The sequence below is a fragment of the Passer montanus genome, unplaced genomic scaffold, assembly GCF_014805655.1.
Source record: "Passer montanus isolate IOZ18808 unplaced genomic scaffold, ASM1480565v1 scaffold8, whole genome shotgun sequence".
Lineage (NCBI taxonomy): Eukaryota > Metazoa > Chordata > Aves > Passeriformes > Passeridae > Passer > Passer montanus.
Genome location: NW_024373256.1, coordinates 15,128,360 through 15,153,911, shown reverse-complemented (window position 1 = coordinate 15,153,911; position 25,552 = coordinate 15,128,360). Strand labels below are relative to the sequence as shown.

General features: G+C 60.2%; 1 protein-coding gene across 6 annotated transcripts in view; it reads right to left on the bottom strand.

The window, feature by feature from the left end:
• Nucleotides 1-8,301: 8,301 nt before the first annotated feature.
• CAPN15 (calpain 15) overlaps nucleotides 8,302-25,552 on the bottom strand; it is a 51,456-nt gene continuing 34,205 nt past the window's right edge. For 5 of the 6 annotated variants that reach the window (XM_039732229.1, XM_039732227.1, XM_039732233.1 and 2 more), the window contains 11 exons: nucleotides 21,239-22,724; nucleotides 17,717-17,925; nucleotides 17,329-17,512; nucleotides 14,293-14,516; nucleotides 13,305-13,430; nucleotides 12,539-12,691; nucleotides 12,220-12,381; nucleotides 11,384-11,610; nucleotides 11,033-11,193; nucleotides 10,594-10,772; nucleotides 8,302-10,175 (listed from right to left, as the gene is read on the bottom strand). In XM_039732229.1, coding sequence (XP_039588163.1) covers nucleotides 9,998-10,175; nucleotides 10,594-10,772; nucleotides 11,033-11,193; nucleotides 11,384-11,610; nucleotides 12,220-12,381; nucleotides 12,539-12,691; nucleotides 13,305-13,430; nucleotides 14,293-14,516; nucleotides 17,329-17,512; nucleotides 17,717-17,925; nucleotides 21,239-22,724 — 3,289 coding nt within the window. In that variant the 3' untranslated portion in view covers nucleotides 8,302-9,997. Of the gene's footprint in view, nucleotides 10,176-10,586; nucleotides 10,773-11,032; nucleotides 11,194-11,383; nucleotides 11,611-12,219; nucleotides 12,382-12,538; nucleotides 12,692-13,304; nucleotides 13,431-14,292; nucleotides 14,517-17,328; nucleotides 17,513-17,716; nucleotides 17,926-21,238; nucleotides 22,725-25,552 lie in introns of all 6 variants that reach the window. The other variant, XM_039732230.1, reaches the window with a different exon arrangement.

The following is a 25,552-nucleotide window of genomic DNA, read 5'->3' as shown; positions in this document are numbered from 1 at the left end:
CCGTGGTGCTCCCCCTGCACGGCACCAGCTGCACCCCACAGAGCCCCAGCGCTGCTGGGGCTTGGAAGGAGTCTGGCGATGTTCTGGTCCTGCTCACAGCCTCACCCCCTCCCTGGCCTTTGGGGTGCCCCGCAGGCCTTGTCTGCCAATCTGCCCAAGCAGCGGCTGTCCCCAGAGTTCTCCTGGCATCCAGGCATGGAATGTGGCACGGGACAACCCCAGCAGGGTCCTGTGAAGAGGGACAGAGGTGTCCTCACCTGGCACTGGTGGAGAAGAGGAGCTAACACCAAAGCCAACAGCAAGGTGACACAGCCGAGGGGAGAGGGGCTGCATCCCTGTCCCCAGCTCCGCTGCTTTCAAGCCGATGTCCCGGTGCCGGGGAGAAGCAAACCCGCGGCCGGGGAAGCCAAACCCCGGCGTGTCTCCCCGCGGGCCCGGGAGGCGGTGCCGCGGAGCCCTCGGCGGGAGCAGGCGGCAGCGTGTGTGACAAGCCGGGCCAGCATGGTGGATGGCAGTAATTATCGTGCCGCCCACAGCTGAAGGGGAGCATATGGTAAGGAAAAGGAAACTAACTTGTATTTTTCCGCACCCCCGGGCTCAGCCTTTCTGGGGCTGTCACAGTCGATTTGTGCTGCCTGAGCTGTTTCGCCCCGGCCGCCGCTGAACCGGCGGCTCCCTCGCAGGCAGCGGCGGGGCCGGGGCGCGGTGCCCGCTGCTCCCGCAGCCCCTGGTGCCGGGACCGCGCCCGGTCCCGCTCCCTGGCCCTGCTGGGACACGGGCGCTGGGGGCTGGATGTGCCAGGGACGCTGCGATGGAGGCGTTCGGAGCACCTCGGGATGCAGAAACCCTGAGGAACCCGGGACAGAGCCGGACACCCTTCCTGGCAGGGGCTGGGTTTGGGGAAGCCTCTGCAGCAGCCCTGGGTTATCCATCAACTCTGGCTGTCTCTGCTTTCCAGCCTCACCAGGCTTTCCTGAAGGTGGGCTATTCCCCACTGGAGCTCCCAGGCAGCCCCTAAAAGCCACCACAAGTTCTGTGCAGAGCCCTCCCCGAGCCACTGTGGGTGCTGTAGGCAGCCATTTCTAGGGTTTTGGAATGGTTTGGGCTGAAAAGGACCTCAAAGATCTTGTTTCACCCCCTGCCGTGTCCAGGGACACCTCCCACTGTCCCAGGCTGCTCCAAGCCCTGCCCAGCCTGGCCTTGGGCACTGCCAGGGATCCAGGGGCAGCCACAGCTGCTCTGGGCACCCTGGGCCAGGGCCTGCCCACCCTCACAGGGATGAATTTTTCTCTACTATGCAACCCAACCCTGCTCTCAGAGAGTCTCCACTGCACTGAGCCCCTGGCATGATGTGGCCTCTCAGGTGGCCCCAAGGTGGCCAGGATCTGGCTGAGAGGGAGAGCTGCTGCCTCATTCCAAAGCTCTCTCCCAGCCAGTCCTCTGTCCAAATCCTCATGCCAAAAGTGAGCCAGGAAGCTGTAGGAGAAGCAGGCAGCTGTCCTGGTTGGAAGCATGGTGATTTCCATGCCAGCTCATGGCCAATGGGGATTTCTCGGGTGTGGGAAGAAGTGGGATGTCTCCATGGAGCTGCCAATAGGTGTTGGGGGGGTGGATGCTGCTGATATTGGCCTTGTAGTGACAAGGAGGGTCCGGTGCTGGAGCTGAGCTCCTTCAAGGGTCATGGGCCCCTCCATGTTGTGGCACAGGGCTGTGTAGGAACCACCTGAGCATCCTTGCCAGCACCACCACAGACTGGTTCATCTGCCAGCTGGGCATGGATTCAGCCCTGGAAAACAATCTTCCATTCTTCATTGAGAAAGGGGAAGTGGGAGTTTCCAGTTCCTTTCCAGATCTGCTGCTGCCTAGGGGCTCCTGGAAGAGGCTGGACTGAGACACTGCTTCTATGCACTGGGATATAAAACCAGTTTTCTCACTATTGCTGGTGTCTCACTGGTACAGGGAAACATCTCCGGGGTCTGGTTTGGGTGCAGAATCTCTGAAAACAGAGCTGAGCCTTGTGGGAGGTGGAGACCATGGTCAGGCTGGTTTGAGACCTCAGCTCAGAACTCTTCAAGATAAAATACCAAATCTGGTCACGCAGGCACCCTGCTTGACCCCAAGGGGGGGCGGATTTTGCAGGGGTCTCTTGACACAGGGGTCTGCTGGTCACAGGATGCAACAGCAGCATCCAGGGGAAGTTGTTTCTTTAGGTGTAAACTCCATGAGCAGGAGACCTCAGCAAACACCAGTAGAAAGAGATGATATGAGGAGAAGAGGGCTGCACCCATGTGCCCTTCCCACAGCCGGGGTCACCTCCCCGAGCTCATTTCCAGCCCCTGGCAGCAGCAGGGCTGGGACAGCAGGGCTGGGGACAGCAGGGATGGGAGAGCAGGGGTGGGACAGCAGGGATTGTGCCCTTCCCACAGCCGGGGTCACCTCCCCGAGCTCATTTCCAGCCCCTGGCAGCCGCAGGGCTGGGACAGCAGGGCTGGGATAGCAGGTCTGGGGACAGCAGGGTTGGGATAGCAGGGCTGGGGACAGCAGGGATGGGAGAGCAGGGATGGGACAGCAGGGCTGGGACAGCAGGGCTGGGACAGCAGGGATGGGAGAGCAGGGATGGGACAGCAGGGCTGGGGACAGCAGAGCTGGGGACAGCAGGGCTGGGGACAGCAGGGCTGGGACAGCAGGGCTGGGACAGCAGGGCTGGTGCAGCTCCTTCCCCGGCTCCAGGAGGTGCCCATCTCCATCCAGCTCCCTCCTGGCCCAGCTGGCTGCAGTGCCTGCGTGCCAGAGGGGGTGGCACGGGCAGAGGCCGCTGGTTCTCCGCGCTGGGCTGCGGGCGCGGGGCCCGTCTGTCGCAGCAGCCGCTGGCCCGGGGACAGCTCGCACGCCACGCTCAGAGCATCGCTCAGCGCCGGGGCCGCCCCCGGCTCTGGGTGCTCCCCCACAGCCCCTCCGGCAGCGCCGGGCCCCGCTCCGACCAGCGTCCCTGGGACCCAGATGGAGAAGGAGCGGGGGGCTGTGCAGCCCCTCGGCTCCTCATAGCCCGGGCTGGAGGGATTGCGATGTGCACAGGGAAGAGGAACATCAGCTAGTTTCTCTCTAGTGGCAGGGGGAGGATGGGGGCTCTTGAGGGGATGGGGGTTGTCCTGAAAAGCAGAGCTGAATTCCCAGGCTGGAGGAGGTGAAGGATGCAACCGTGGTGCAGGGAACCATTTCCTATGCTCCTCCTCGTGCTGGATCCCTTGGTTTTGCTTGTAGGACACCGAAAACATAACCCCCACCCCTGGACTCCCCATCTACCCCAAGAGACCTTTCTTGGGGAAAATTTTGTTTGAGGGGAAAAACCACCAAACCCGAGCTTAACTGCTCCAGCCAGGGCTGAATGAACGGGAGCGGTGGGGTGGGCTGGGAAGGAGAAGACCCCCGGGAAGCTGCGGCTCGGTGCCTCCTCCCCCTGCGGGTCCCTGACCTCCCGTTTGCCTGTCAAGAGCGAGCTCCGCCACCGAAACACCCCCTGTCAAATTAGTGAGTCAGAAGACGTAAGAGAGACCACCGCTGCTAATTTGTACATTAACTGGTTCTGACAGAAATATTTCACAAGTGAAAAAACAGAAAATGTGCCTCAAGACAATGTGCAACTTCCGTACCAGCAAACTTCTGCTTAACTGTGCGGTGCCCGAGGAGGGGGGACCCCCGCCCGCCGCGCCCCGCCGGGAGCACCGCGGTGGGTTTGGCCCCGGGAGATGCTCTGGAAGGCTGGATCAGGCCCTGAGCCGTGGCAGGGGGGCAGCCGGCCGCAGATTCCCCAAAATCGTGGCGGGGCGTGGAGGGGAGGGCAGGCGATCCTGGCACCGTTCCCCATCGGGAAAAGGGAAAGGGAATGACGGGGTGGAAGGGGCTTGGTGAGAGCCCCCTCCTCACCCCACGACAGAGGGGTGCTGTCCCTCCACAGCACCCTTCTGCCACCCACCCTGCTCCCAGCAGCTGCCGAGATCAGGATCTGCTGCTTTTTGTCCCCCACCCGGGATGCGACCTGCTGGGGCTGTCCCCATGGTCACCGTGTGGGACAAGCCATGGATCACGAGCTGCGGCCACTCTGCATGGAAAATCCACGGGCGCGGGCAGCTGCCAGCCGTGCCCACCCCGCCCCTGTGCCCACGGGAGAGCAGCGGGGTGCAAACCCTGCCCGGGACCCCCGGGAGCGCCCGGGGCACGGCAGCACCGCCAGCTCCTCGCCACCAGGAGCGGCCGTGGCCGGAGCTGGTGGCCGAGCCCCCGTGCCGAGCCCCCGGGCAGCAGAACCCCACGGAGAGGAGGCGGCAGCGAGGCGGCTGCCGGGGCCACCTCGCGGCCCCTCGCGGTGGCCCCACGCCCGGCCGGGCCCGTCCCCCCCGCGCGGGGCTGGCACCGGAGCGTGCCGGGGCGCGGGTGGGAGCAGGTCCTCGGGCCAGCAGCACCGAGCACATGATCTGTTGTGGCAGGTTCCCTGCAGCCTGGAGCCAGCCCCGAGCGAGCGCTGGTGATGGCTTTAATTGCTTTCAGATTCGATAGCCCAGCCCGTGACAGCCCGGCCCCAGCTGCGCCGGCCCGGACCCTGCCCTCGGATGGAGCCCGCGAGGAGGAGGAGGAGGAGGAGGAGAGGAGCCGTCCTGGGATGGGGTCTTCCTCTTCATCCCGGCAAAGTCTTCTCCTTCCTCCTGTCTGTCTGGGTAACCCCCTGAGCCTCGTCCCTGGTGGAGCCCAGCCGAGGCACAGCGTGGCACCCGAGGATGCCATGGCAGCCCTGCTGTGAAGCCACCCAGCCGTGTGCCACCGTGGCCCCCGGTGAGCCCCCCAGAGCAGCTCCGCCCCGCCCTCCGCAGCTCTGCCGTACCCCCATTCCCAAGTGGGGGGATGTTGGAGGGCTCTGCTCACCCATCGGGGGAGGTGGCGGGTCCCTGGTGCCACTGAGGCACAGGCTGGTCCCCTCTGGCTTGTGCTTGTGCCCTCCCAACCTGCACGGCCGTGTCGGGGCACTGGGGACTGCTCTCTAGGTACCCTGGGCCTGACCCAGATCTCGGGGGCTTTCTCCCTCATCTGAAGGGGGAAGAAGCTGACCCCAAGCATCAGGTCGCCAACCCACTGGCTGGTGGCTGGGGGGAGCTGGGGGTCTCCGGGGTGGGAGGACAAAGCGCCGCTCACCACCTACAGCGGCACACGTGGGCTAGCCCTGACCCACTGGAGCCTGTATCATCCTCCTCCTCCTCCTCCTCCTCCTCCTCCTCCTCCTCTTTCCAGCTGCTGCCGTGGTCCGAGCCCAGCGCGGGTGGGTGCAGGCAGCTGCAGGACCCGTGATGTTTCCCTGCCGGGCATGGAGCAGGCTCGAGTGAAGCAGGATGAGCACCCTGGCACCCAGAGCTCACCCACGCACGCACGGCCCTTCAGCAAGGCCGGGGTCCAGCCCGAGCCCCCCTGCTGGCGCACGGTGCCGGCGGTGGCCGTGCCCGTGTCCTTCCCGCGGCTCCCGCTCCCCGGGGGCGCCAGGCTGGGGCCGGGGCTGCCCGCAGCGAGCCCCGGGCCTGCCGGCCGAGCAGCAGCAGCAGCGGCTGGGGCCGGGGAGGGTGAGCGCTCCTCGTGGCTCGGCAGCTCCTGGCAGAGCGCGGGGCGAGCGGAGGGTGAGGAGGGGGCCGCTCCATCCCGATCCATTATTGCGGGCAGCGCCGGCGGGCGCCCGGGGCAGCGGCTGCATTATTGACGAAGGGGAAGGCAGGCCGGGGCGCAGGCAGGGACCCTCCTGCGGGGCTCAGCCCCGGGCAAAGCACTTCGCCTGCGCCGCAGAGCCGCAGAGCTGCCAGGCCTGGCCCGGGGCAGCGGCCGCGGAGCCGCAGCCGCCCACCGCAGCCCGGCCCTGCGGCCGCCGAGCAGCGCCCGTGCCCGGCCCGTGCTGGGCGCAGGGCACCCATCGGCACCCCGGGACGGTGACGGAGGTGGGCGACAGCATCCCTGCCATGCTCACACTGGCACCGGCGCTGCAGCTCTGCCCCCCTCAACCCAGCGCAGTGCTGGTGCTGCTCTTTTTTAAGCTTCCCTCTGTCTCCAGGCGGAGATTTGTGGCGTAAAATGCACAATATGTTCTATCTGCCCTGTGGGAGCCATAAAATATTCACCAGCAGCTCCCATTATAGTCAGAGTGAATCACAGAGAGCGCTGGAGCCCTCGCTCCCTGACACGGCCCCTCCCGAGCGGGGCCCGAGCCCGGCCGGTGCCGCCGCCGGGACCCCGCTCCCGGCTCTGCCTCCGGGGGATTCCCGGGATCAGCAGGTCCGGGGATGCTGACCGTGCTGATGAGACAGCGACCGCCCCAGACAATCCCAGTCTGGTTTGGCATGGAAGGGACATTAAAGCCCAACCCGTTCCACCCCCTGCCGCGGTCAGGGACACCTTCCACTGTCCCAGGCTGCTCCAAGCCCTGCCCAGCCTGGCCTTGGGCACTGCCAGGGATCCAGGGGCAGCCACAGCTGCTCTGGGCACCCTGTGCCAGGGCCTGCCCACCCTTTGCCTTCATCTGCCCGAGCATCCTCGTGTGTGCCCAGGGAGGAGCAGCACCAGCCCTGAGGGTCGGGGGGACCCGCGGGACGGCAGCGGCAGTGGGGTGGGCTCACACGGCCCGGCAGCCTGCCCTGCTCACGCTGTCCCACCAAATGAGCTGGTGCGGGGACACCCCTGGGGTGACTTGTGCTGCCATTTTTGCAGTCGGAGCCCCTTGGATCACAGCCGTGCCAGGGCAGTGGGACAGCCCCTGCCTGCTCCCTGCCTCAGCTGTCACACCTGTGCCTCTGCTCTTCACACGGCTCGGTACCACAGCACTCCTCCTCCACCCCCCCCACAGTGTCCTGCTGTCCATCCTTCCCTTCCATCCATCCTTCCATCCGCTGCTCCCTTTGCCCATCCCCATCTCCCCCTTCAGACCTCAGGCTTAAGACTGACAGAGCCAAGGGATGACAAATTTCCTGATGAAGCAACACCCTCCTCCAGAGCTGATGTGTCAAACACAATTTTATCTTTTGCCACACAATTATTTGTAATTATAAAGCAGTTAATGCTGCTTCAGCCCTTGGGAACCGGGCACAATTAGGGTTTGATTTCACCTCCCCCCCTTCCATGGCTACACCGCAGCTCTCAGCCCGGTCTGTGATGTTGGGGGTGTTCTGAGGGCTCCCAAAATGTCCAGACAGAATCATTGCCCTCACTGCCACACATGTGCCTTCTCCTGGGAGATGGTGTCCCCTCCACCACCGGCCCACCCGAGTGTCCCCGGCTGCACCTGGCACTGCCGTGCCAACCTCTGCCATGGCCGGATTTGCTCCCGGAGCGCTGGCAGGCGCGGGGCTCGCCAGGGCAGAGCCGTGGCCGTGGGAAGGCAGGACACGATCGCCCACCTGGGCTGGCCATCATGACAAGAGCCACCTCCGGGTCAGTGCGCGGCGATGTCCCGGCGTGTCCTTGGCACCGAGCAGCACAGAGCGGGCGGGGGGACCCGTGCTGGCCCCACCGCCCCCGGGGGCTGCACGGCCGCGAGGGTTAAAGCCGGTCCTCTCCCCGAACAGACTGAGGGAGAGGAGGGAGCGTGGCAGCGCCCTCCCCCCCAAAATTAACTCTCCATCTGTTTCTCCCTGGCTGAGGCTGATGGCTTGTGACAGGGCCTCCTGAATGCAAAGATGTTTCGCCCGGAAAAATCTATTACAAGTTGCTGTAAGAAAGAGCGAAATCCTCTCCTTCTGTCTCTCCCCACTGGTCTCAAGGTGCCCACCCCGGGCGAGAGCGGGCTGGCAGCCGGCCGCCTCCGCTCAGCCGGAAAGTTCTCCCCGCGCCAGGCGGCCCCGCCGCCGGACACGGCACGGCAGGGAGCGGGGCTGCTGCCCTGGCTGCTGCAGGAGGGAGCTGCCCCTGCACCCCGGCCTGGGCACGGCGCCGGGCAGGCAGCGGGGGGGAAACTGAGGCACGAGCGGGAGAGCATCCAGGCGGGTGGTGGGTGCCCTCTCCCGGCCACGGCACAGCCCTGCTCGGCCCTGCGAGACAACACCGTTCGTTTTATGGGAATTTCTGGATTTTGCTTCTGTTTTGCTTTATTCCCGCCCCTCTCTACGCTCCCGCACCCCCAAGTGCGGGAAACGTTCGAATTCCCCTTTTATTGGTGCTCAGCTCTCCCCGCAGCAGCGAGTGCCACTGCTCCACGGAAATGCCTTCAAGACTCACTGCTTTGACCCCCAAACCAGCCCACTCATCCCTTTTGTCTCTTCCACAGCAAAAGCAGGCAGCTTCAGTAAAAAACAAGACTTTATTTGGTCCGTCAGAACCTGAGTTTGAAAACCACCCATGGATAATTCATATCATACAGGGATTACTGATCTGATTTACAATTGATAAAATATCCTATGATTCTGAAGAGCTGGACAGTATTTACAGGGTTAAAAATATTCACAGCTCAGAAAGACAGAAAGAGAGAGGAGAAAAAAAAGTGAAGGACAATTCATCCCAAGGAGGAAGGAGCTGGAAAGAGAGAAAACAGATCAACAAACAGAAATACGGACAGAGCTTGGCTCAGCAGCCCCAGCTGGGGGCTGGGAGGGTGCCCGGGCAGCCCACCCCCCCTGCCACCCCCAATCCCCAGGGGACGCAGAGGGACAGGTCGGGCAGAGCCCCCTCACCCCCTCCCAGCCCAGTTGCTGGTGCAGGGTTTGGGGTGCAGGGTTTGGGGTGCAGGATCCCCCAGCACAGTCCCTGCCAGAACAGGGCCCAGCATTGCCCATCGCCCCCCCTCAGCTGTAAAGTCCACACAGCTCAGGAAGGAGACGGTACACAGGGGAACCCCCAAACCACACACACACACACACACACACACACACACACACACACACACCCAGTCAGAGAGCCACAAAGCCCTGAAATCGTGGGTGCAGCTCCCCCCAGGATCAGCCCCCACCTTGGAGCACCCACAGGGCCAGCACACGCCGAGGTGCAGCCTGTGCCTTGTGCTCACTGCCTCCCACAGCACTCGGGCTCTGGAGGAGGGGGCTCTCTGCCTCCCCCCAAAACCACCCCTTCCCCAGCACATGGACTCGTGGTAATTCAGGAACTGCTCCCTGACCCCGGTTGGTACCTGCTGCCCAGCCTCCCTCCATGGGGCACAGGGGGGCCCACAGGGCAGTGCCAGGGGGCTGAGCCCAGCTCGGGCCATGGCTTCTCTCCATGCACTGCTCCCACCGGCCGCCTTTGCATAGTAACACTTGTGTGACAGGAGAGGGGCCCTGGGCTGCAGCCCCCCCCGCAGCACCCCGAGACCCTGCTCCCCACCCGGAGCCCAGCAGGAGGTGGTGAAACCTCTGGGTTTCACCCCAATTACAGCACAACCCCCTCAGCAGCAGCTTTCTGCAACAAACCTGTGCCCTCTCCCCACCAGACCCAGCACCCGGGATGGGTGGGGGGTCCCTGGCATGGGTGGCACCATGACCCTGGTACCCCCAGCCCAGCCTCAGCACCACGCTGGTCCTGGCAGCAGACAAAGGAGGCAACAAGACAGAGGGAAGGGCCCAGGGACAGACGGAGGGTCACACAGACGGACAGACATCAGAGGTATATTCTTCTTTTTGCAGCACCAGTGCCCTGGTGCCACGGGAAGGGGCAGAGTCCTGAGCGTGGTGCCTGGGAAGGGTCTTGACAGCAGCCTCCAGCCCCTCCCTCTCCCGCAGTCCTCGGGGCGGGCAGAGGGCACCGGGCCCAGCGCAGGAAGGGGCAGGTGGGATCCTGAGATGGCCCCGTGCCCCCGGCCGCTCCTCGTAAAGTGCCAGGGCAGGGCTGGTGCTGGCCCTGAGAACTCGCCCCGGCCCCGCGGCGTGGGGCAAAGTGCTGGGGGTGCCACTGCAGCTCTGCCCCACAGCTCAGCGCTGGTGGCACCCCGGGCCAGAGGCTCGGTGACAGGAACGGGGCAGTGGGGCGGGGAGGGGGAGGCTCTTCGTCATAGGGGCCGGGGGCCGTGCAGCCCAGCGACCTCGGGCGTGAGCAGCGGGTTGTGGGTGCCCTTGGTCAGCATCCAGTCGTTGAGGAAGGCCTGGGTGGCTTTGCGGTGCGCCAGGCGGTGCGTGATGGAGAAGCCAGCATTACCCTCCAGCTGGGACAGGATCACCAACACCTGCCTGTGGAGAGAGCCACGGGCTCAGGGCAGCAGCCTCCACCCCTGCAATCCCACCTCTGACCCAGGAATCCCACCTCTGTCCTGGAAATCCCATCTCTGCCCTGGAAATTCCACCTTTGCCCCAGCAATCCTGCCTCTGCTGTGGCAATCCCACCTCTGTCCTAGCAATTCCACCCTGTCCTGACAATCCCACTTCTGTCCTGACAATCCCATCTCTGCCCCAGCAATCCTATCTCTGCCACAGGAATCCCACCTCTGTCCTAGCAATCCCACCCTGTCCTGAGAATCCCACTTCTGTCCTAACAATCTCACCTCTGTCCTGGCAATCCCACCCTGCCCATGCCTCCCTACCAGCCCTGGCTCTGCCTTTCTCCCAGCCCCATGGCAGCCCCCGTGACCCACCCCAGCCTACCCCAGACCTGTGCAGGGGGGGGACGCTGTCCTGTGTCTTGAGGCTGCCGCGCGTGGACACCACGTTGAAGCTGTCGGTGCAGTCACACTGCACGTGCAGGTAGGACTTGGGGTGCCGGTTCTCCACCACCACGATGAGCCCTGCCCAGCCGTGGGTCAGGTAGTAGCAGGTCATCCCCTCACGGCCCTGGGGCAGACAGCAGGGAAGGTGGTCAATCCTCTGGGCACCCCCATCCCCAAATCAAAACCCCTGCACTGGCATCTTCCACTCTAGCCAAGGGCAGCCCATGCTGCCCCAGGGAGCAAAGGGGGTGAGCATCCAGGGGTGGCAGCCAGAGTTGGCACAGCCCTGCCCAAGCCCTGCCCGAGGACCCCACAGGTCCAGGCTCCCTCTGGCAGCATCACCCCCCTCCCCACTGCAGCCCCCACGCTGTGCCCCCCACCCACCTCGTGGCGCTCGCCCTTGTTCTCAGTCAGCAGGATGATGGCATCTGCCAGCGTGGTGGGCTGTGCCTCCACCTGCTCCACCATCACCAGGCGGGAGCTGTAGATCGCCAGGATGTAGCTGGAATAATCAGTGGCTGGTCGGCTGCTGGTGGGACTGGAAGCTGCAGAGACACCCAGAGGAACGAGGATCAGGGAATTGTCACCAAGCCCACAATCCCCAGGAGCGTGGTGCTCCAGGGTTGATGCATGTGCAACATGCAACAGGCAACCTCCACCCTCAAGAAGGTTCCCGTGAGGAGGACTGAGGGCTTTGGCACCTCTCCCTCCCCCAAGGCCCCTCCATCCCCTCACCCTGGGCAGCAGGGCTGGCCAGGGCAGTGCTCCAGTGGTTGAAGGCACAGCACACCACGGCGTATTCGCCCGGCTCCAGCATCACGTCGCAGTTGACGAACTTCTTGACGGCTCGTTTGCTGTGGGCCATCAGCCGGCCCAGACTCAGCTTGTTCCCACTGGTGAAGGTGGCCCGGAAAACCATGATGCACAAGTCCAGCAAGTGGCTGTCCACCGTGTCTGACCTCCTGTGCCAGGAAGGAAGGGTCACATGTCACCCAGGACACAGGCAGCAGATCCAGGGAGGAGCTACCCCACTGCCCCAGGAACCAGCCCTGTGTTCAGGAGCTGGGTTCCAGCCAAACATGAGCAGTTCCCAAGATTTGGAGAGATGGTGATGGGGGCCCATGCCTGAGCTCTGTGACCCCGGGGATGCCATGTGGTGAGATGCCAATGTGTCTGGATTTCTTCTGGGCCCACAGAACCACAGAATTGTGGAATCATTAATGTTGGGAAAGTCCTCTAAGATCATCAAGACCATTAACCAACCATTAACCCAGCACTGCCAAGGTGACCACTAACCCATGTCCCCAAGTGCCACATCCTTCCAGGGATGGGGACTCCATCACTGCCCTGGGCAGCTGTGCCAGGGCCTGACCACCCTTTCAGTGAAGAAATTTTCCCCAATATCCAAGCTACCTGAGGCAGTTTACCCTTGTCCTGTCTGAAAGCAGAACCTGACCCCCACGTGCCTGCACCCTCCTGTCAGGAGTTGTGCAGAGCCAGAGGGTCCCCCCAAGCCTTCTTTTCTCCAGGCTGAGCCCCCCCACCCAGTTTTGCTGCCCTGCCCAGCTCACCTGCTGCCCTCCTGGAAGAGGGCAAACTCCAGAGCTGCGCGCTCCAACACCGTCAGCGACGTCACTGTCACCGGCCCGTTGGCCTTGTTGGGGAACATGCCCTGCACACGCACCTCGTGCCAGTCCGAGTGGAGCTTGCAGATATCCACGGAGTCAAAATACCTACAGGGAAGCTGGGCTCAGTCCCACTGGAGCACTCTGCAGGACACCCACATTCCCTAGGGATGACCGGTCCCGCCTGCCCCATCGTGACCCCATGTCCCATTTTCCATCCCTGCCCCGTTCCCCGCCCCACAGCTCTGCTCTGGCAGTGCCATACTTGATGAAGTCGCTGTACTCCATCCAGAAGACGCCCTCACTGCTGCCATGGGGCATCAGCTCGTGGCGCAGGGGCAGCGGCCAGTGCGGCCACTCGTCTGACCAGCTGCCGTTCCAGGAGAAGCGGCCCCAGGGATTCCGGAGACGCAGTAACCTGGGGAAGGGGAAAAGTGTCAGAGACCCACAAGGGAGGGGAGCCCAGCCTGCCCCCGACAAAGGACACCCAGACTCCTGCCTTCCAAAGTTCTCAAACCATCCCAGAACTAATGTGTCACCCACACCGTGGCCCCAGATGTCCCTGTTCTGCAGCTCTGTTCCTGCTGCTGCTCCCTCTGCCCTTCCCTGCCCAAAGGGGCTCAGCAGGCGAGAGGCTGCTGAGAGTGACATGACTGAAAATACAGCTTTCTATAGCAGCCCAGCTGTCAGGGTGGCACCCATTTTTATCCCACCTCCATTCCAAGATGAGCAACATGCTCTGAGCACCTCACCAAAGTGAGAACTCAACTCAGTCCTCTGTGTCTTGTGAGACCAGGTCAAACATTCCACCCCTGGACATGGAGCCAGCACCAGGCAAGGACAGCTCATATGATAACAGCATTTATGTGACACCCTAGGATGGTGTCATCCTTGCTGGCCATGAGGATGGGACACCAAAGAGTCCCCAGGGTCCTGTTCACTGTGCCCTCAGTTATTTGTCCCCAGGTTTTCTGCTGGGTCTGCTGGCAGGGGCAGCTGCAGCAGCATGGCAGGCTCCAGCCCGAGCTCACCTGAAGCCCTGGACATCCCGCACGTCCAGGATGGAATAGGCGTGCCGGGGTCGGAGCCCCATGCTCTCGTAGGCCACGTCATCCACCTTCATGTTGCCTCCGCCGCAGGACGCGCCCATGAGGAACCTGCACGGGGACAGCAAACCTCGGGGTCCTGCCAGCCTGGCCTGGGGGAAGCTCATCCCTGGCACTCAAGGCATGGGACAGCTTCCTCCCAGGAGGCTCCTGGATGCTCCCTCTCTGCAACAACACTCCCCAGGCAGTGCCCAGCCCCGCCTGCCAGAACTCCCTCCCCTTGCCCACGTGCACGCTGAGCCCAGGCTCCAAGGAGAGTTGCTCTGCACTGGGGAGCTTTGCCCCAAACCTCCCCCAATTTCTACCAGGCCCCAGGGTCCTGCCCACTTCTGCTGGCTGGCAGAAAGCCATGGAGAAAATCAGGTAGTCCATCAGCTAGACAAGTTGGCAGAGGTGAGGACACTGTTTGGGGCAGGAGGTCTGCAGCAGTCAGGTTTAGGAGACACCATGTGCTGGAAGCTATCCATCCATGTGGCCCCATACCCCAGCCTTCAGCCACCCCAGCTGCCCTCCTGCCCAAGTGATGAGCAGGTCTCTACTTTGGCTGTGCCCCGTCTAGACCAGTGCTAGCCAGGTGTCACTAGCAAAGATGTCACATATAGGTGAGAGACATGGGCAGGGTCAAGCATCCACACAACAGAGAAGCTCAAAGCAAAGCAAGTGGGCTCAGTGCCACTTCCTAACTCCTGAAAGACAGCAGTGACTGCAGAGGAAGTTCACCAGGCTCTTAATTTCATATGAGAATCACTCACAGGAGAAATAATTTCTTAGAGCTTTGAGTGTGAGCTCCACCAATGCTCCAGATGAGCAGCAAGGGTGGTGGACTCCACCCCAGCTAGTGCAGTAACCCCTCTCCTGAGCCTCTAAAGACAAGAATGTTCCCACTCACCCCCCTGCTCCTGCCTCATCTTACCCAGCCTCCTTAGAACTCAGCATTTTGGCCCAGATGAGGTCAGTGTCAATGGGCTCCTCGCGAGGGTTGGTGGAGCTGACCTGCAGCATGAGGCTCTCGCAGGGTGCCCCCGTGAGCGTGGCCAGGCCCTCGATGGCACGCCCGGCCTGCAGGGCGAAGTACGAACCGTGCAGCTTGGCCAGCGCCTTCTCAATGAGGGCCACCCACAGCTGCTTCCTCTGGGCCTGCAGAGAGAGGGAGGGACACGTCACCCCCGGGCAGGAGGTGGGACAGCCCCTCACAGCCACCCCCCCAGCCATCCTGGGGCTGGAGAGGCAGGAGCAGCAAGGCCATGCCAGCAGCTGGTCCCCCTGGCCAGGGGTGACTCGTTCGCTCTTTGCTCAGTGTTTTGTTTGCAGAGCTCAATTCCCCTTGGGAAGAAGTCCTGGAATGAACACCCAAGAGGCCTGGGTGCTGACAGAACTGCACCCTGGGGTGCCCAGCAATCAGGCTGGCAGGGTGGGGGCCCACCCTGAGCCTCCTCTGTCCACTTCAACCTGAACTTAGAACCATTTAATAATGGAAGAGGACACCAATGCTCCCAGAGCTCAAGGAGCATTCGGACAACGCTCCCAGGCACAAGGTGGGATTGTTGGGGTGTCTGTGCAGGGCCAAGAGTTGGACTCAAAATCCTTGTGGGTCCCTTCCCACTCAGGACATTTAGGGTTCTGTGATGTGGAGCACATTTGGAACAGCTGCCTTTAACTCACACACCTCTGCAAACCCAAACCAACACCCCTTTGGCAGAGGAGGTTCCCCAGAGCGCACGGGACTGATTGGATTCCACCCAGGGAACACGGACACTGCTTCAAGGACAAGCTCCAAGAACTTGGACTGGCAAAGTCCTCTACTCCAGCACAGGGAGTAACTACAAGGCCTAATTACAAGATGCAAGTTTTTTCCCAGCAAATGGGGTTTGGTATCCGGTGCTTGGAGAGCAGCAGGGAAAATCACTGGTACATTGTGCCTGTGTGACTCACAGGTGGCAGCCAAGAGCTGGCAGAGGAAAGGAGGGCAGTGAAGATTTCTTTCTGACGGATAAAGAGAGCTTAAAAGTGCTTTTTGCTGGTTTTTGGGTCCCTCACTCAACAAAATCCATGTTGTTTATTTCTGCCTGAACCACAGCCAGGGAGCTCAGATAAGAGCCTGATTTTCTTTTATTTTTAAAACTCTGATTTTCCTTTTATATCCCCCACATCCAGCTCCTACAGCTGAACACTCAGCAGAAAAATCTCATCACGATTCAGATGCCCCTGGAAACAGAGGCAAGGCAAGTCCAGCCCATGTGAAAACCTCCAATCTTAAAAAAGCTCCAAAACCAGACTTGAAATTCATGAAAGATGGAAGGAAAAGGTAAAAAGCAAGACAGGTAAATCTTATGCTGAAATAAAGAAATGCATCTGTATCCTCTGTCTACTGAGAGGCAAAATGTAGACACAAACTCCTTCTTCTTCCCTTCTCCAAAGTTTGAGTCCTGTCCTGACATGGCTCTGTGTCAAAACCCAGAGGACTGGATTTGCAGCATGAAATCCAAGCCAGCAGTCCCAGTCCCTGTCTCCTCCTGACAGTGGTACTTTGTTTTCCTTGGCAGTTTTTGCCCCGATTTTCAATAGAGACGTTCTCAGTCTCCTTCATGGACATGATCCCAGCAAGAGCCCCTGGGCCTGGCAGGCAGGGCAGGGCAGAGCAGTGTCCTGGAGGGGCTGAGGGAGCTCCACTGACCCGAGCAGATGCCACCCCAGTGTGCTCAGAGCAACTGGGCACTGGCTTGGAACAGGCTGCTCCATGTGCCATCCCCTGCTTCTCCACAGGCCCTCCCTGGCACAGCCAAGCTGCCAGACCTCCCCTCAGAGGAAACAAACAGCTTTCACTCAGCCCCTCACAGTGCAAAACACAGGTTGAAGTGTTTTCCTTTTATATGAAGGGGAAGGGTGGCTTTCCCTGCAAGTGAAGTGGCTGTGGTGCAAGGAGTGAGGGAAAAGCAACTGTAAATGAAACTTCTTCACTGCAGCCTGGGAAATGCCAAAAGGGGTCTAAATAGATGGATATCATGGCTTCAAAGAGTTCAGCTGTCTTGAGGACACAGTAAAGAGCAGTGTCCTGAGCAGCAAACAGGGTGCAACCAGTGCTGGATCTTCTGTTTGTGTCACAGCATGCCCCGGCAGCTCCAGGCTTGGGGCAGCTGGGAAGTACCTGCTGGGAAAGGACCTGGGAGTGCTGCTTGGCAGCAGCTGAATGTGAGTCAGATGTGCCCAGGTGGGCAGGAAGGTCAATGGCACCTGGCACAACATTTGTGTCACAGCATGCCCCGGCAGCTCCAGGCTTGGGGCAGCTGGGAAGTACCTGGGAGTGCTGCTTGGCAGCAGCTGAATGTGAGTCAGATGTGCCCAGGTGGGCAGGAAGGTCAATTGCACCTGGCACGACAGGAAGGACACTGAGGGGCTGGAGGGTGTCCAGAGAAAGGAACAGAACTGGGGAAGGGGCTGGAACACCAGGAGGGGCTGAGGGAGCTGGAAAGGGGCTCAGCCTGAAGAAAAGGAGGCTCAGGGGAGACCTTGTGGCTCTGCACAACTCCCGGACAAGAGGGGGCAACCAGATGGGGGTCAGGCTCTGCTCCCAAAGAAAGGGACAGGACAAGAGGAAACAGCCTCAAGTTGCACCATGGGAGGTTTAGCTTGGATATCGTGAAAATTCCTTAAAGAAAGGTGGTCAGGCATTGGAATGGGCTGTCCAGGGCACTGGTGGAGTCACCATCCCTGGGAACATTCAAAAAACAAGTCAATGTGGTACTTTGTGGCATGGTTTAGTGGGCAGGGGGTATTTGATGAGTGGTTGGACTTGATGATCTTTGGGGCCTTTTCCAACCTTAGTGACTCTATGACTCTAAATGCAGCATGAAGTAGGGGCCTCACACGAACCCCAGCAGTGCCTCTCCTGAGAGAGTCTGGGATGAGCCTCCCTGAGCCCTGCCCACCCCTGTGCCCCCGTGGCACTGACCTGGGAGAAGAGCAGGTAGCCGCACTCGTCGCAGGGCAGCATGTCATCCACCAGCACCGTGGTCCAGGTGCCGTCCTTGCACAGCCGCACCTGGTAGGCGCCCTCGGGGCACAGCGTCCTGGTGATCATCACCCTCTCCACCAGCTCGGGCCGCTCGGCCAGCACGGCCAGGGCGCTCAGGAACCTGCCGGGCAGGCGGGGCGGCCTCAGCGCGGCACGGGCAGGCAGCAGGAGCTGCCCGGCCACGCGGCGCGGGGAGGGGGTGAGGCAGAGCATGGGCTACAGCCTGGGGGCATAAATGGGTTTGAGTAGGGCTGAGGGGGCCGAGCTGGAGCTGGGGGAAGAGGGGAGGGAAGAGAGCAGGGGCAGGAGGGTCACTCGCCCGTACCAGCAGTTCCCCAGCAGTCCCTGCAGGATGTCCGAGGGCCGCGGCGTGCGGAACACTGACCACTTCACCGAGCGCTCCTTGAAGATGCTGCAGTTGATCTCGTGGGGCCGCAGCCACTGCTTGACCCGCTGCTGCACGCTGTCGCCTTCCGGGAACCCCACGGACTTGGGCCCGGGCGGGAAACTGTCGTCCACAAAATTCACTTTGTTCTGTGAGGGCAAAAGGCAACGAGAGCATCGCTTGGAGCCACATGGGACTTGGGGGCCTGGAGAGGCTCCCTCTGCTCCCCTGAGAGACAGCAGAGCCCCCAACCTTCCTGCCTGGCCCAGGCAGCCCCTTCCCAGCCCTGCAGGGGGGCAGGACTAGGCTGGTGTCTGCAGGCAACAGCAGAGATGCTTTTTGCGCTTCAGGTCCAGCATTTAGCCTTGCCTCAAGCTCACCTCTTGAGTTTCAAGCTCTGGGCTGTGCCTCCAATCTGCCTTTTTCTGTTTCACAGGAGCCTCCCTGTGCAGGGACCGTCTCACACTTTGTGCTGGTGCTAAAAGCTGGGCTGTGGGGGGCCTTGGCTGCCTCCACAAGCAGCAAAGCCCACAAACAGCAAGGCTGTGAGGAGCCACCTGGCACAGACACACCTCAAGCCAGCTTGTCCCTGCCCCGGAGGGGACACGCTGGGCTTGGCAGCCCTGTGCCACCCCCAGGCACATCCATGGGGGATGGGAGGGGCAGCTTGTGCAATTGCATTCGGTCAGACCACAACCAGGCAAGCAATTTCAGAGTGAGGGTATCTCTGTCCCAGCCCTCCTGCAATAGCTGCTATGTAACAAATAAATAGGATGGGTGGAAGGGCAGGTAATCCCATAGGCATTAACCACAGGGATGGAAGCACAGAACTTCACCAAGGGGAGAAGAGTGGATTTTTCAGTCTGACACAGGGTGAAATGAGAACAGGTGTTTCTTTGTTATTGTTAATTAAATTAAATTAAATTCTTTCAGCAAAAGCTGGCTCTGATTTAAATTAGCTTTACGCACACCCAATTAGTAGTTGACCTCCTCTTTTGTGGCAATTCTACCTGAATGCTTCCTTTGTGCTGCCCCAATCAGCAGCTCCAGCTCCTCTTTTGCAGGAGGGTGTTTTTCAGCTAATAGCTGTCGTGCTCTCAGGGGAGCACCTGCCCCGTGCAGCTGAGGAGCAGCCACTGCTCCAGCAGCCTGTCACAGCCTGGCTGGGGTCCTGGATGTGACCCATCCCTGCACATGGATCTCGAGGCTCTGCAGGAACTTGCTGTGCAGGGCTATGAGGACACAAGGGAGAGGATCTCTCCCTCTGTTCTGCCCTTGTGAGACTCCAGTTTTGTCCATCTCTGGAGGACTCAGCATAAGAAATATGTGGATCTGTTAGAATGGGTCCAGGGGACCCCATGGAGATGCTCTGTGGGCAGGATCCCCTCTGCTCTGGGGCCAGGCTGAGAGAGCTGGGGAGTCTTCACCTGGAGAAGGCTCCATGAAGACCTCAGACCCCTTCCAGTGACCAAAGGAGGCTTATTAGTAAGAGGGAAAGCAATTTTTCACATGGACAGCAGTGATGGGACAAGGAAAAAAATTTAAACTAAAAGGGGAGAAATTTAGATTGGATACTGGGGAAAAATTCTTCCCTGTGAGGGTGGAGAGGGAAGAATTTTCCCTGTGCCAGGGAAGCTGTGGCTGCCCCATCTGTGGAAGTGTTCAAGGCCAGTCTTGACAGGACTTGGAGTAACCTGGTGGGGTGGAAGGTGAGGTGGGTTGGCAGGGTTGAAATGAGATGAGCTTTAAGGTCCCTTCCATCCCAAACCATTCTGATTCCATAATTCCAGTGGAAAAGGTCAGCTCTGCACTGCTCCCTAACAGAAGAGAAAGGGTAAAGCTAAAATAGGGACCACACTGTGAGAAGTGTTGGAAAAGGCATCCCTGGAATAGCAGAGGAAGGAAAACCCACAGCAGGAGCTCGAGCAGAAATCCTGGGAGGGAGCAGCAAGAGCTGCTGCTCCACATGACGTGGGACAGGGGCACAACAGACGGAGGAGAACTCGGCCAGCCTGGCTCCTGCAGGGGAAGGCTGAGCAGCCTGGGAAGAGCTCGGGCTGCAGGGAGCTCGCAGGGACCTCAGGGGCCAGCCTGACCCCAGGAGCACCGGGAGCAGGGGGAGAGCAGGGATGGGAGCAGCATGGTCCCTCCACTGCTGCCAGCCCTGACCTCACACCTAAACAGTGCCAGAGCACAGCTGGGGGTGTCCTGGAGGGGGATTTTTGGGAGATGGCCCACGTGGACCTAAGAGCCCATTACGGGTGGGTTAAGAAGCACAATGGGCTCGGCCAAGGCTCTGGCTGAGCACTGTGGGATGGGGCAAGGCAGGCTCCCCTTCCTGGCAGTGCCACGCTGCTAATTCAGCCTGGCCATCATCATGATTCATCCTTCAGGCCTGATTCCTGATGGAACAGATGTTCCCTGCCTACAAAAGAGGCTATTCACTTGCTTAAAAGAAGGGGATAAGCAGAATCTGGGTCTCTGCTATAAAGACACCCACGCCTGTTAGGAAGGACACACAGCAATTTAAAAAAACCACAAGCCCAAACAAGATCTTTCTCAGAGCTTCCCCTCTGAGCCAAACAACTCTGCTCCCTGGACTGTGCAGGAGGCACAGGAATGGATACCATCCTCAGACCAGGCAGGAAAAGCCTTGTCTGTACGTCAAAATGGGACTGCAACTCCCTCTCCATCTGGTCCAGAAGAGCTGGAGGCTTCCCCCAGAAGGAGGCCAGAGAAAGCAGCATTCACAGGAGCTTTTAATGCCATAGAGGGAAAAAAATGAGGCCAACAGAGTGGTGTTTGAGGCTGAAACCCAACTGACTGGACCAGATAGCTCACAGAGGGAAGGTGTGTACTGGCACGTACTCCTGAGACCTTCAACTAGAGCCAGGCTACAGCTACAGCTCAGCTGGCCTGTCCAGAACAGGGGGAGCTATTTGTGCTGCACCTCTGCATTTGCAACACCCCAACCAAGAATGCCAAGGCCCAGCCTACGGTTCTGAAACACCTGAAGTTGCTGGCAGTGGCAGCAGTTCCTCTGCCTGCACTCTCATCCTGAGCCTCTGCTTGCTGCATCCCAGATTTCCTGCATCCACAGACAGCAGTGCCACCAGCAAACCTGGGCACACTCCCTGCCTTTCCCACCACTAGACACTGGAAGAAGATGGACTGGCCACCTAAGGATGTCCCCTTCATCCCAGAAGTTCTCTCTCGCTAATTTAAAATACCACTGGGTTTCAGAATTAACAGGTTTAGCACTAGGTTTTAGACTTCCTCACCCTTGCACCAGGAGCGGGCTCTATGGGCTGTCTTCACCCCAGAGATCATTCTGCACCAAAATATGACACTTCAGTGCTAACAACCAGCATCCAGCTGTTGCAAGGGAAGATCCCTGGAACCCAAGGCATGGAAAGTGCTGTCCCAAACCTACGGCAGAGGCAGGAACAAGCAAGCACTCACCTCCCGGCAGAAGCTCACGATGTTTTCCCACAGGGCTTTGGCCTCGCCCTCATCTGTTTGCCTCCTCTTCTCCACGTGCATGCTCTCCCTCCTCTTGAGGGGCTTGAGGCCCTTGTGCTGGGCCACGTACTGCTGGGGGGTGTGGCAGGCGGCGCAGTGCTTGGCCTTCACCTCGTTGAGCAGGGTGCAGGCGGGGCAGGCCCACTGGCCCGGCCTCTCCTGCCCGCCGGGCAGCGGGGCCGGGAAGAGCCGGGCCACCTTGCGCGCGGACGGGGCCTTGGCGCCGCAGGAACAGCCGGCCCTGTCGCAGTCGGGGCAGCGCGGGCCCGGCTCGCCCGGCGCCCCGTGCTCCTGGAAGCCGTGCAGCTTGGAGGAGCCGCACACCTTGCACTTCTGGGCCTGCGTGGGGTTCTTGAGGGTGCACTTAGAACAGGTCCAGGTGGTGAAGTCAGGGCTGGAGGGGCTGCACGGGGTGAACCTCACAGAGTCCCCCACCAGGTTGATGGTGTCGCTGCCTTTTTGGGTGCCGCAAACCTCGCACTTGCTGGCCCCGGCAGAGTTGAGCAGGGAGCAGGAGCTGCACTTCCAGTGGGATGGACTGACCTCCATCTCCTCCTCCAGCACGCTCAGCCGTTTGTTGGACAGCAGGTCCGGGAAGCGCGCGGCTGGGGCAGCCCTGGCCTGACCTTGGGGAGAGCCCTTCTGCCCCACGGCGCCCGTGGCCGCGGGCTGGGAGCCTTCGGCGCCTGGCATCTGCAGCTGTGGGGGCACCTCCCGCCGGCTTCGGGGCACGGGGTTGTTCTGCAGCCCCGGGGAGAAGGGGCTGAAGGCTGGTATCTTCTGGACCTCTTGTTCCATAGCCACCGGGCCCTGGGTGGCCACAGCATCCCCATCAGAGATCTCTGCGGAGACTGAAGGCTGTGGGGTGGAGGGGGCCATGTGGAATCCAGCTGGGGTGATGACTTCAGGGACGACCAGCGCCTCTGGTGGGATTTTGGGCAGGGAGAGCTTGCGTGGGCCACCGCAGGCGGAGCAGGAGTTGGCCACGGGCGTGTTGTGCAGGGTGCAGCGCTGGCAAGCCCAGCCACTCTCCAGCTCTGCTTCATCGGGGCTCTTTCCCTCTGAGTCCTCGCTGCTGCTTTCCGCCTTGGCAGCCTCCTCCTTGGACATGCCCTTGGGCTCCACCAGCACGGCAGGCTTGGGCAAGATGCCGTTGATGACGGGCAAGGGGGAGCCACTGGGTCCCGGCTCTGGGGTGAAGCCACACACCTCACAGGTTTCCTTGCCCAGAAAGTTCCTGAAGGTGCAGCGGGCACAGGCCCACTTCTGTTCCTCCACGCTGAGCCGCAGGATGTGGTTGAGGTCGGGCTTCTGGCGGGGGGCCTCGCAGATGGAGCACTGCCGCTGGCCCACGGGGTTCAGGAAGGTGCAGCGTGTGCAGGACCACTCGCGGACAGCAGCCATGGAGCCAGGAGAGTGGGAGTGGCTGCAAGAAAGAAGACACAGGGTGAGGCTGAGGCCAAGGCCACCCAATACGCACAGGTACCACGTGTTTCCTGGGCTGGCATGGTCAGGACCTTGCTTCCAGGAAGGGAACAGCCACCAATCCAGTCACTGCTCTATTGGCTCCTCTGGCACTGACATATTCTCCAGGTGCATGGCAATACATTGGCTTCCATCCAAAATGCTCCAGGAAAGGCAAGAGAAGCAGCTCAGCACCCACTGACCCCATTCTCACAGTGGGGTTGTGCCCTGGTAAGCAAACACCATCTTTGTGCCCAACCCCAGCAGCCCTGTGTGTCTGCAGGTCGTTTTGAACTCTTCGGAGGAGGTGACACCCTGCTCTGCAGCAACTCTTTTCTCCTTCTCTGCTCCACTCCACCTCTGCCTCACTTTCTGTTCCTGTCTCCCTCCTCTCCTTTCAGCCCCACACCACTTATCCACACTGGGATAACTGGGTTATCCCACACCAGACACCACCAAGCCAAGGCAGGCAGGCTTTGGTGTGCAGAGGTGCTTCTACCTGGCTGTAGGTTTTGGGGCTGGAAGCAGCAGCTCCATGGTGCACCAGTACCAGGACAGCTCACCAGCAGCTTCCAAGCTCAGCAAAGAGGAGCACCATGTCCCAGTGCCAGCTGCTTCCCCACTTATCTGTGAAGTCGAGAGGCCATAATGCCCTTCTGGCTGCACCAGCCCTTGGTTTCAGCCTCCAGTGTTACCTGGGAATGCCTGAAACCCTGAGGGGAGAATGGGTTCAACACACAACAGAACTTCCTCATCCTGGGGCAAGAAGTCACAATTATGTTTTCTAGGAAGGTTCAATACTCTAGAAGTGCAGCTGCAGCAGCAGCTCCATGGACCACAGTGATCCCTGGGTTGCAGGGAGCAGCATTCCCCCCGTGCAGCCCTCACGGTGCTTTCAGGCTGCCATGTGTGCAGTCACACTGAGAACAGCCTTGCATGGTGCCCTTTGTCCCCTGCTTGGAGTCATTTCCTGCAGCTTGGAGCAAAGGTGGGGCTAAAGTAGAGTTTTCTGCTTCTTCCTCCTTCACATAAGGACAAACCAGCTCTCCCTCATTTGAGCATGCATCAGGAGCCTGGAGCCCTCCCTCCATGCACTCCAGCTCCCAGATAAGATGGCCAAGTCACAAATCCAATCTTGAACCCCAGCTCCAGGTCAACTCTGCCTCTCTCCAGCAGAGCAGGTCCTTTCCAAGCCCTTCCAGCCTGCTCTGCTTGCCTGAGAGCACAGACAGGGCCAATTGTGCAGAAGAATCCTCCAAGCCCATCCCATGCCCTCAGCCCTTCCCAGGAAGAGCAAAGCCAGACCTCCAGAGACTAAGAGCAGCCTAAGTCATGGGAGCTGCACCTCAGTGGGCTCACCACTGGCTCCCTCTCCAGCATCCCTACAACAACCAAGTTCAACCACCAGACTGGCTGGAACAAAGGGGAGAAGGTGTTTAATCCCATAAAGGGCAGGCACAGACAGCTCCGTGACGCCAGTGCAGCCTGTGGAAGGAACTGGGTCCTGGCTGGCCTCCAGAATCCCGAGCAGCAGCACCTGCACACACAGCTTCCCAAGGCTCTGAGCAGACTGCAATGCAGCAGCGAGGTCTGGAGGGGCAGAGGATGCAGCCAGAGCCCCCCTGGGGAGGAGGGAAGTGACCCTCCCTTTGGCTGGCACATGAGAAACTCTCCTGGGAACACTCCAGCAGCAGCAGCAATCCAACCACATTTCCACACCACACTCCACAGCCATGGGAAGAGCAGCTCTACCTCACAGAGATCAGATATAACCTTCAACTCCCTTCTTAAATCAAACGCTTCTCTAAATAAAGCCTGAAATCAAGAAATCCATTTTATTGCAAGAGAGAGCTTGAAAATTCATTCTGGTTCATATATGGTGCCTGCATCGTTTGAACTCTGCAAGGTGTTTATTTACTGGAGTTATTCCCAGCTAAGAGAAATATAAACATTGATTTTTCTGCCTCAAGTCCTACAGCTGGGAGCCACTGTACATCCCTCTCCCCTGTGACAGCCCTGTGTCCACAACATCTGAAAGGGAGATCATTCCTCAAGCAGAGGAGGGGAAGGTGCTGCTGCCCTGCTTTGGCAGCAAATGGGACCATGAAGGGCACCATGACCCTGTTACATCCATTTGTCTTACTGGTGAGGTTCATCAAACCACAGGCATCAGCAAAAGGCAAGGGAAGGCTGTCAGCAACCTGTGCCATCCACCTCCAGCCTCCTCCATGCTGTGTACACAGTGCAGGAGAGCACTGGCTCCAAAAAACCCACCCAAAACATGCAGTGCTTTCTGTGGATTGGGACAAACAGCCACCAATCTTCCTCCTTCACATCCCTCACACACCCACGGTCCTACCCAGCAGGCAAAGGCTTCTAGCAGTGCCACCATGGGGCTGTGGAAGGAATCACCCTGTTCCTTCCATAGAGAGGAGAAAACCTAGGATAACCTCATAGACAGAAGTACCACACGAGGGGACATTGGGATGAGCCACATCACCAGACCTGGTGGCATCAGCAACAAGCTGCAGGCTCAGGGAAGGCAGCACCAGTTCACTTGGCTGGGCAGGAGATCCAGGCTCCAGGCAGCTGGAAGGGAGATGGAAGCCAGGACACTAAAGTGTCCTGGAATGGCACTGGGGAGCTGTGACATTCTCTGGTCACACTGTCCCCCTCCCAGGGCCATATTCTCGCCCCTTGAAACAGGAGTCAGCCCCTAACACTGTCCAGCTGCTGCTGGGATTTCCACCTACTTGACTTTCTCAGGAAAACCAAAAAGCCTTCCAGAAG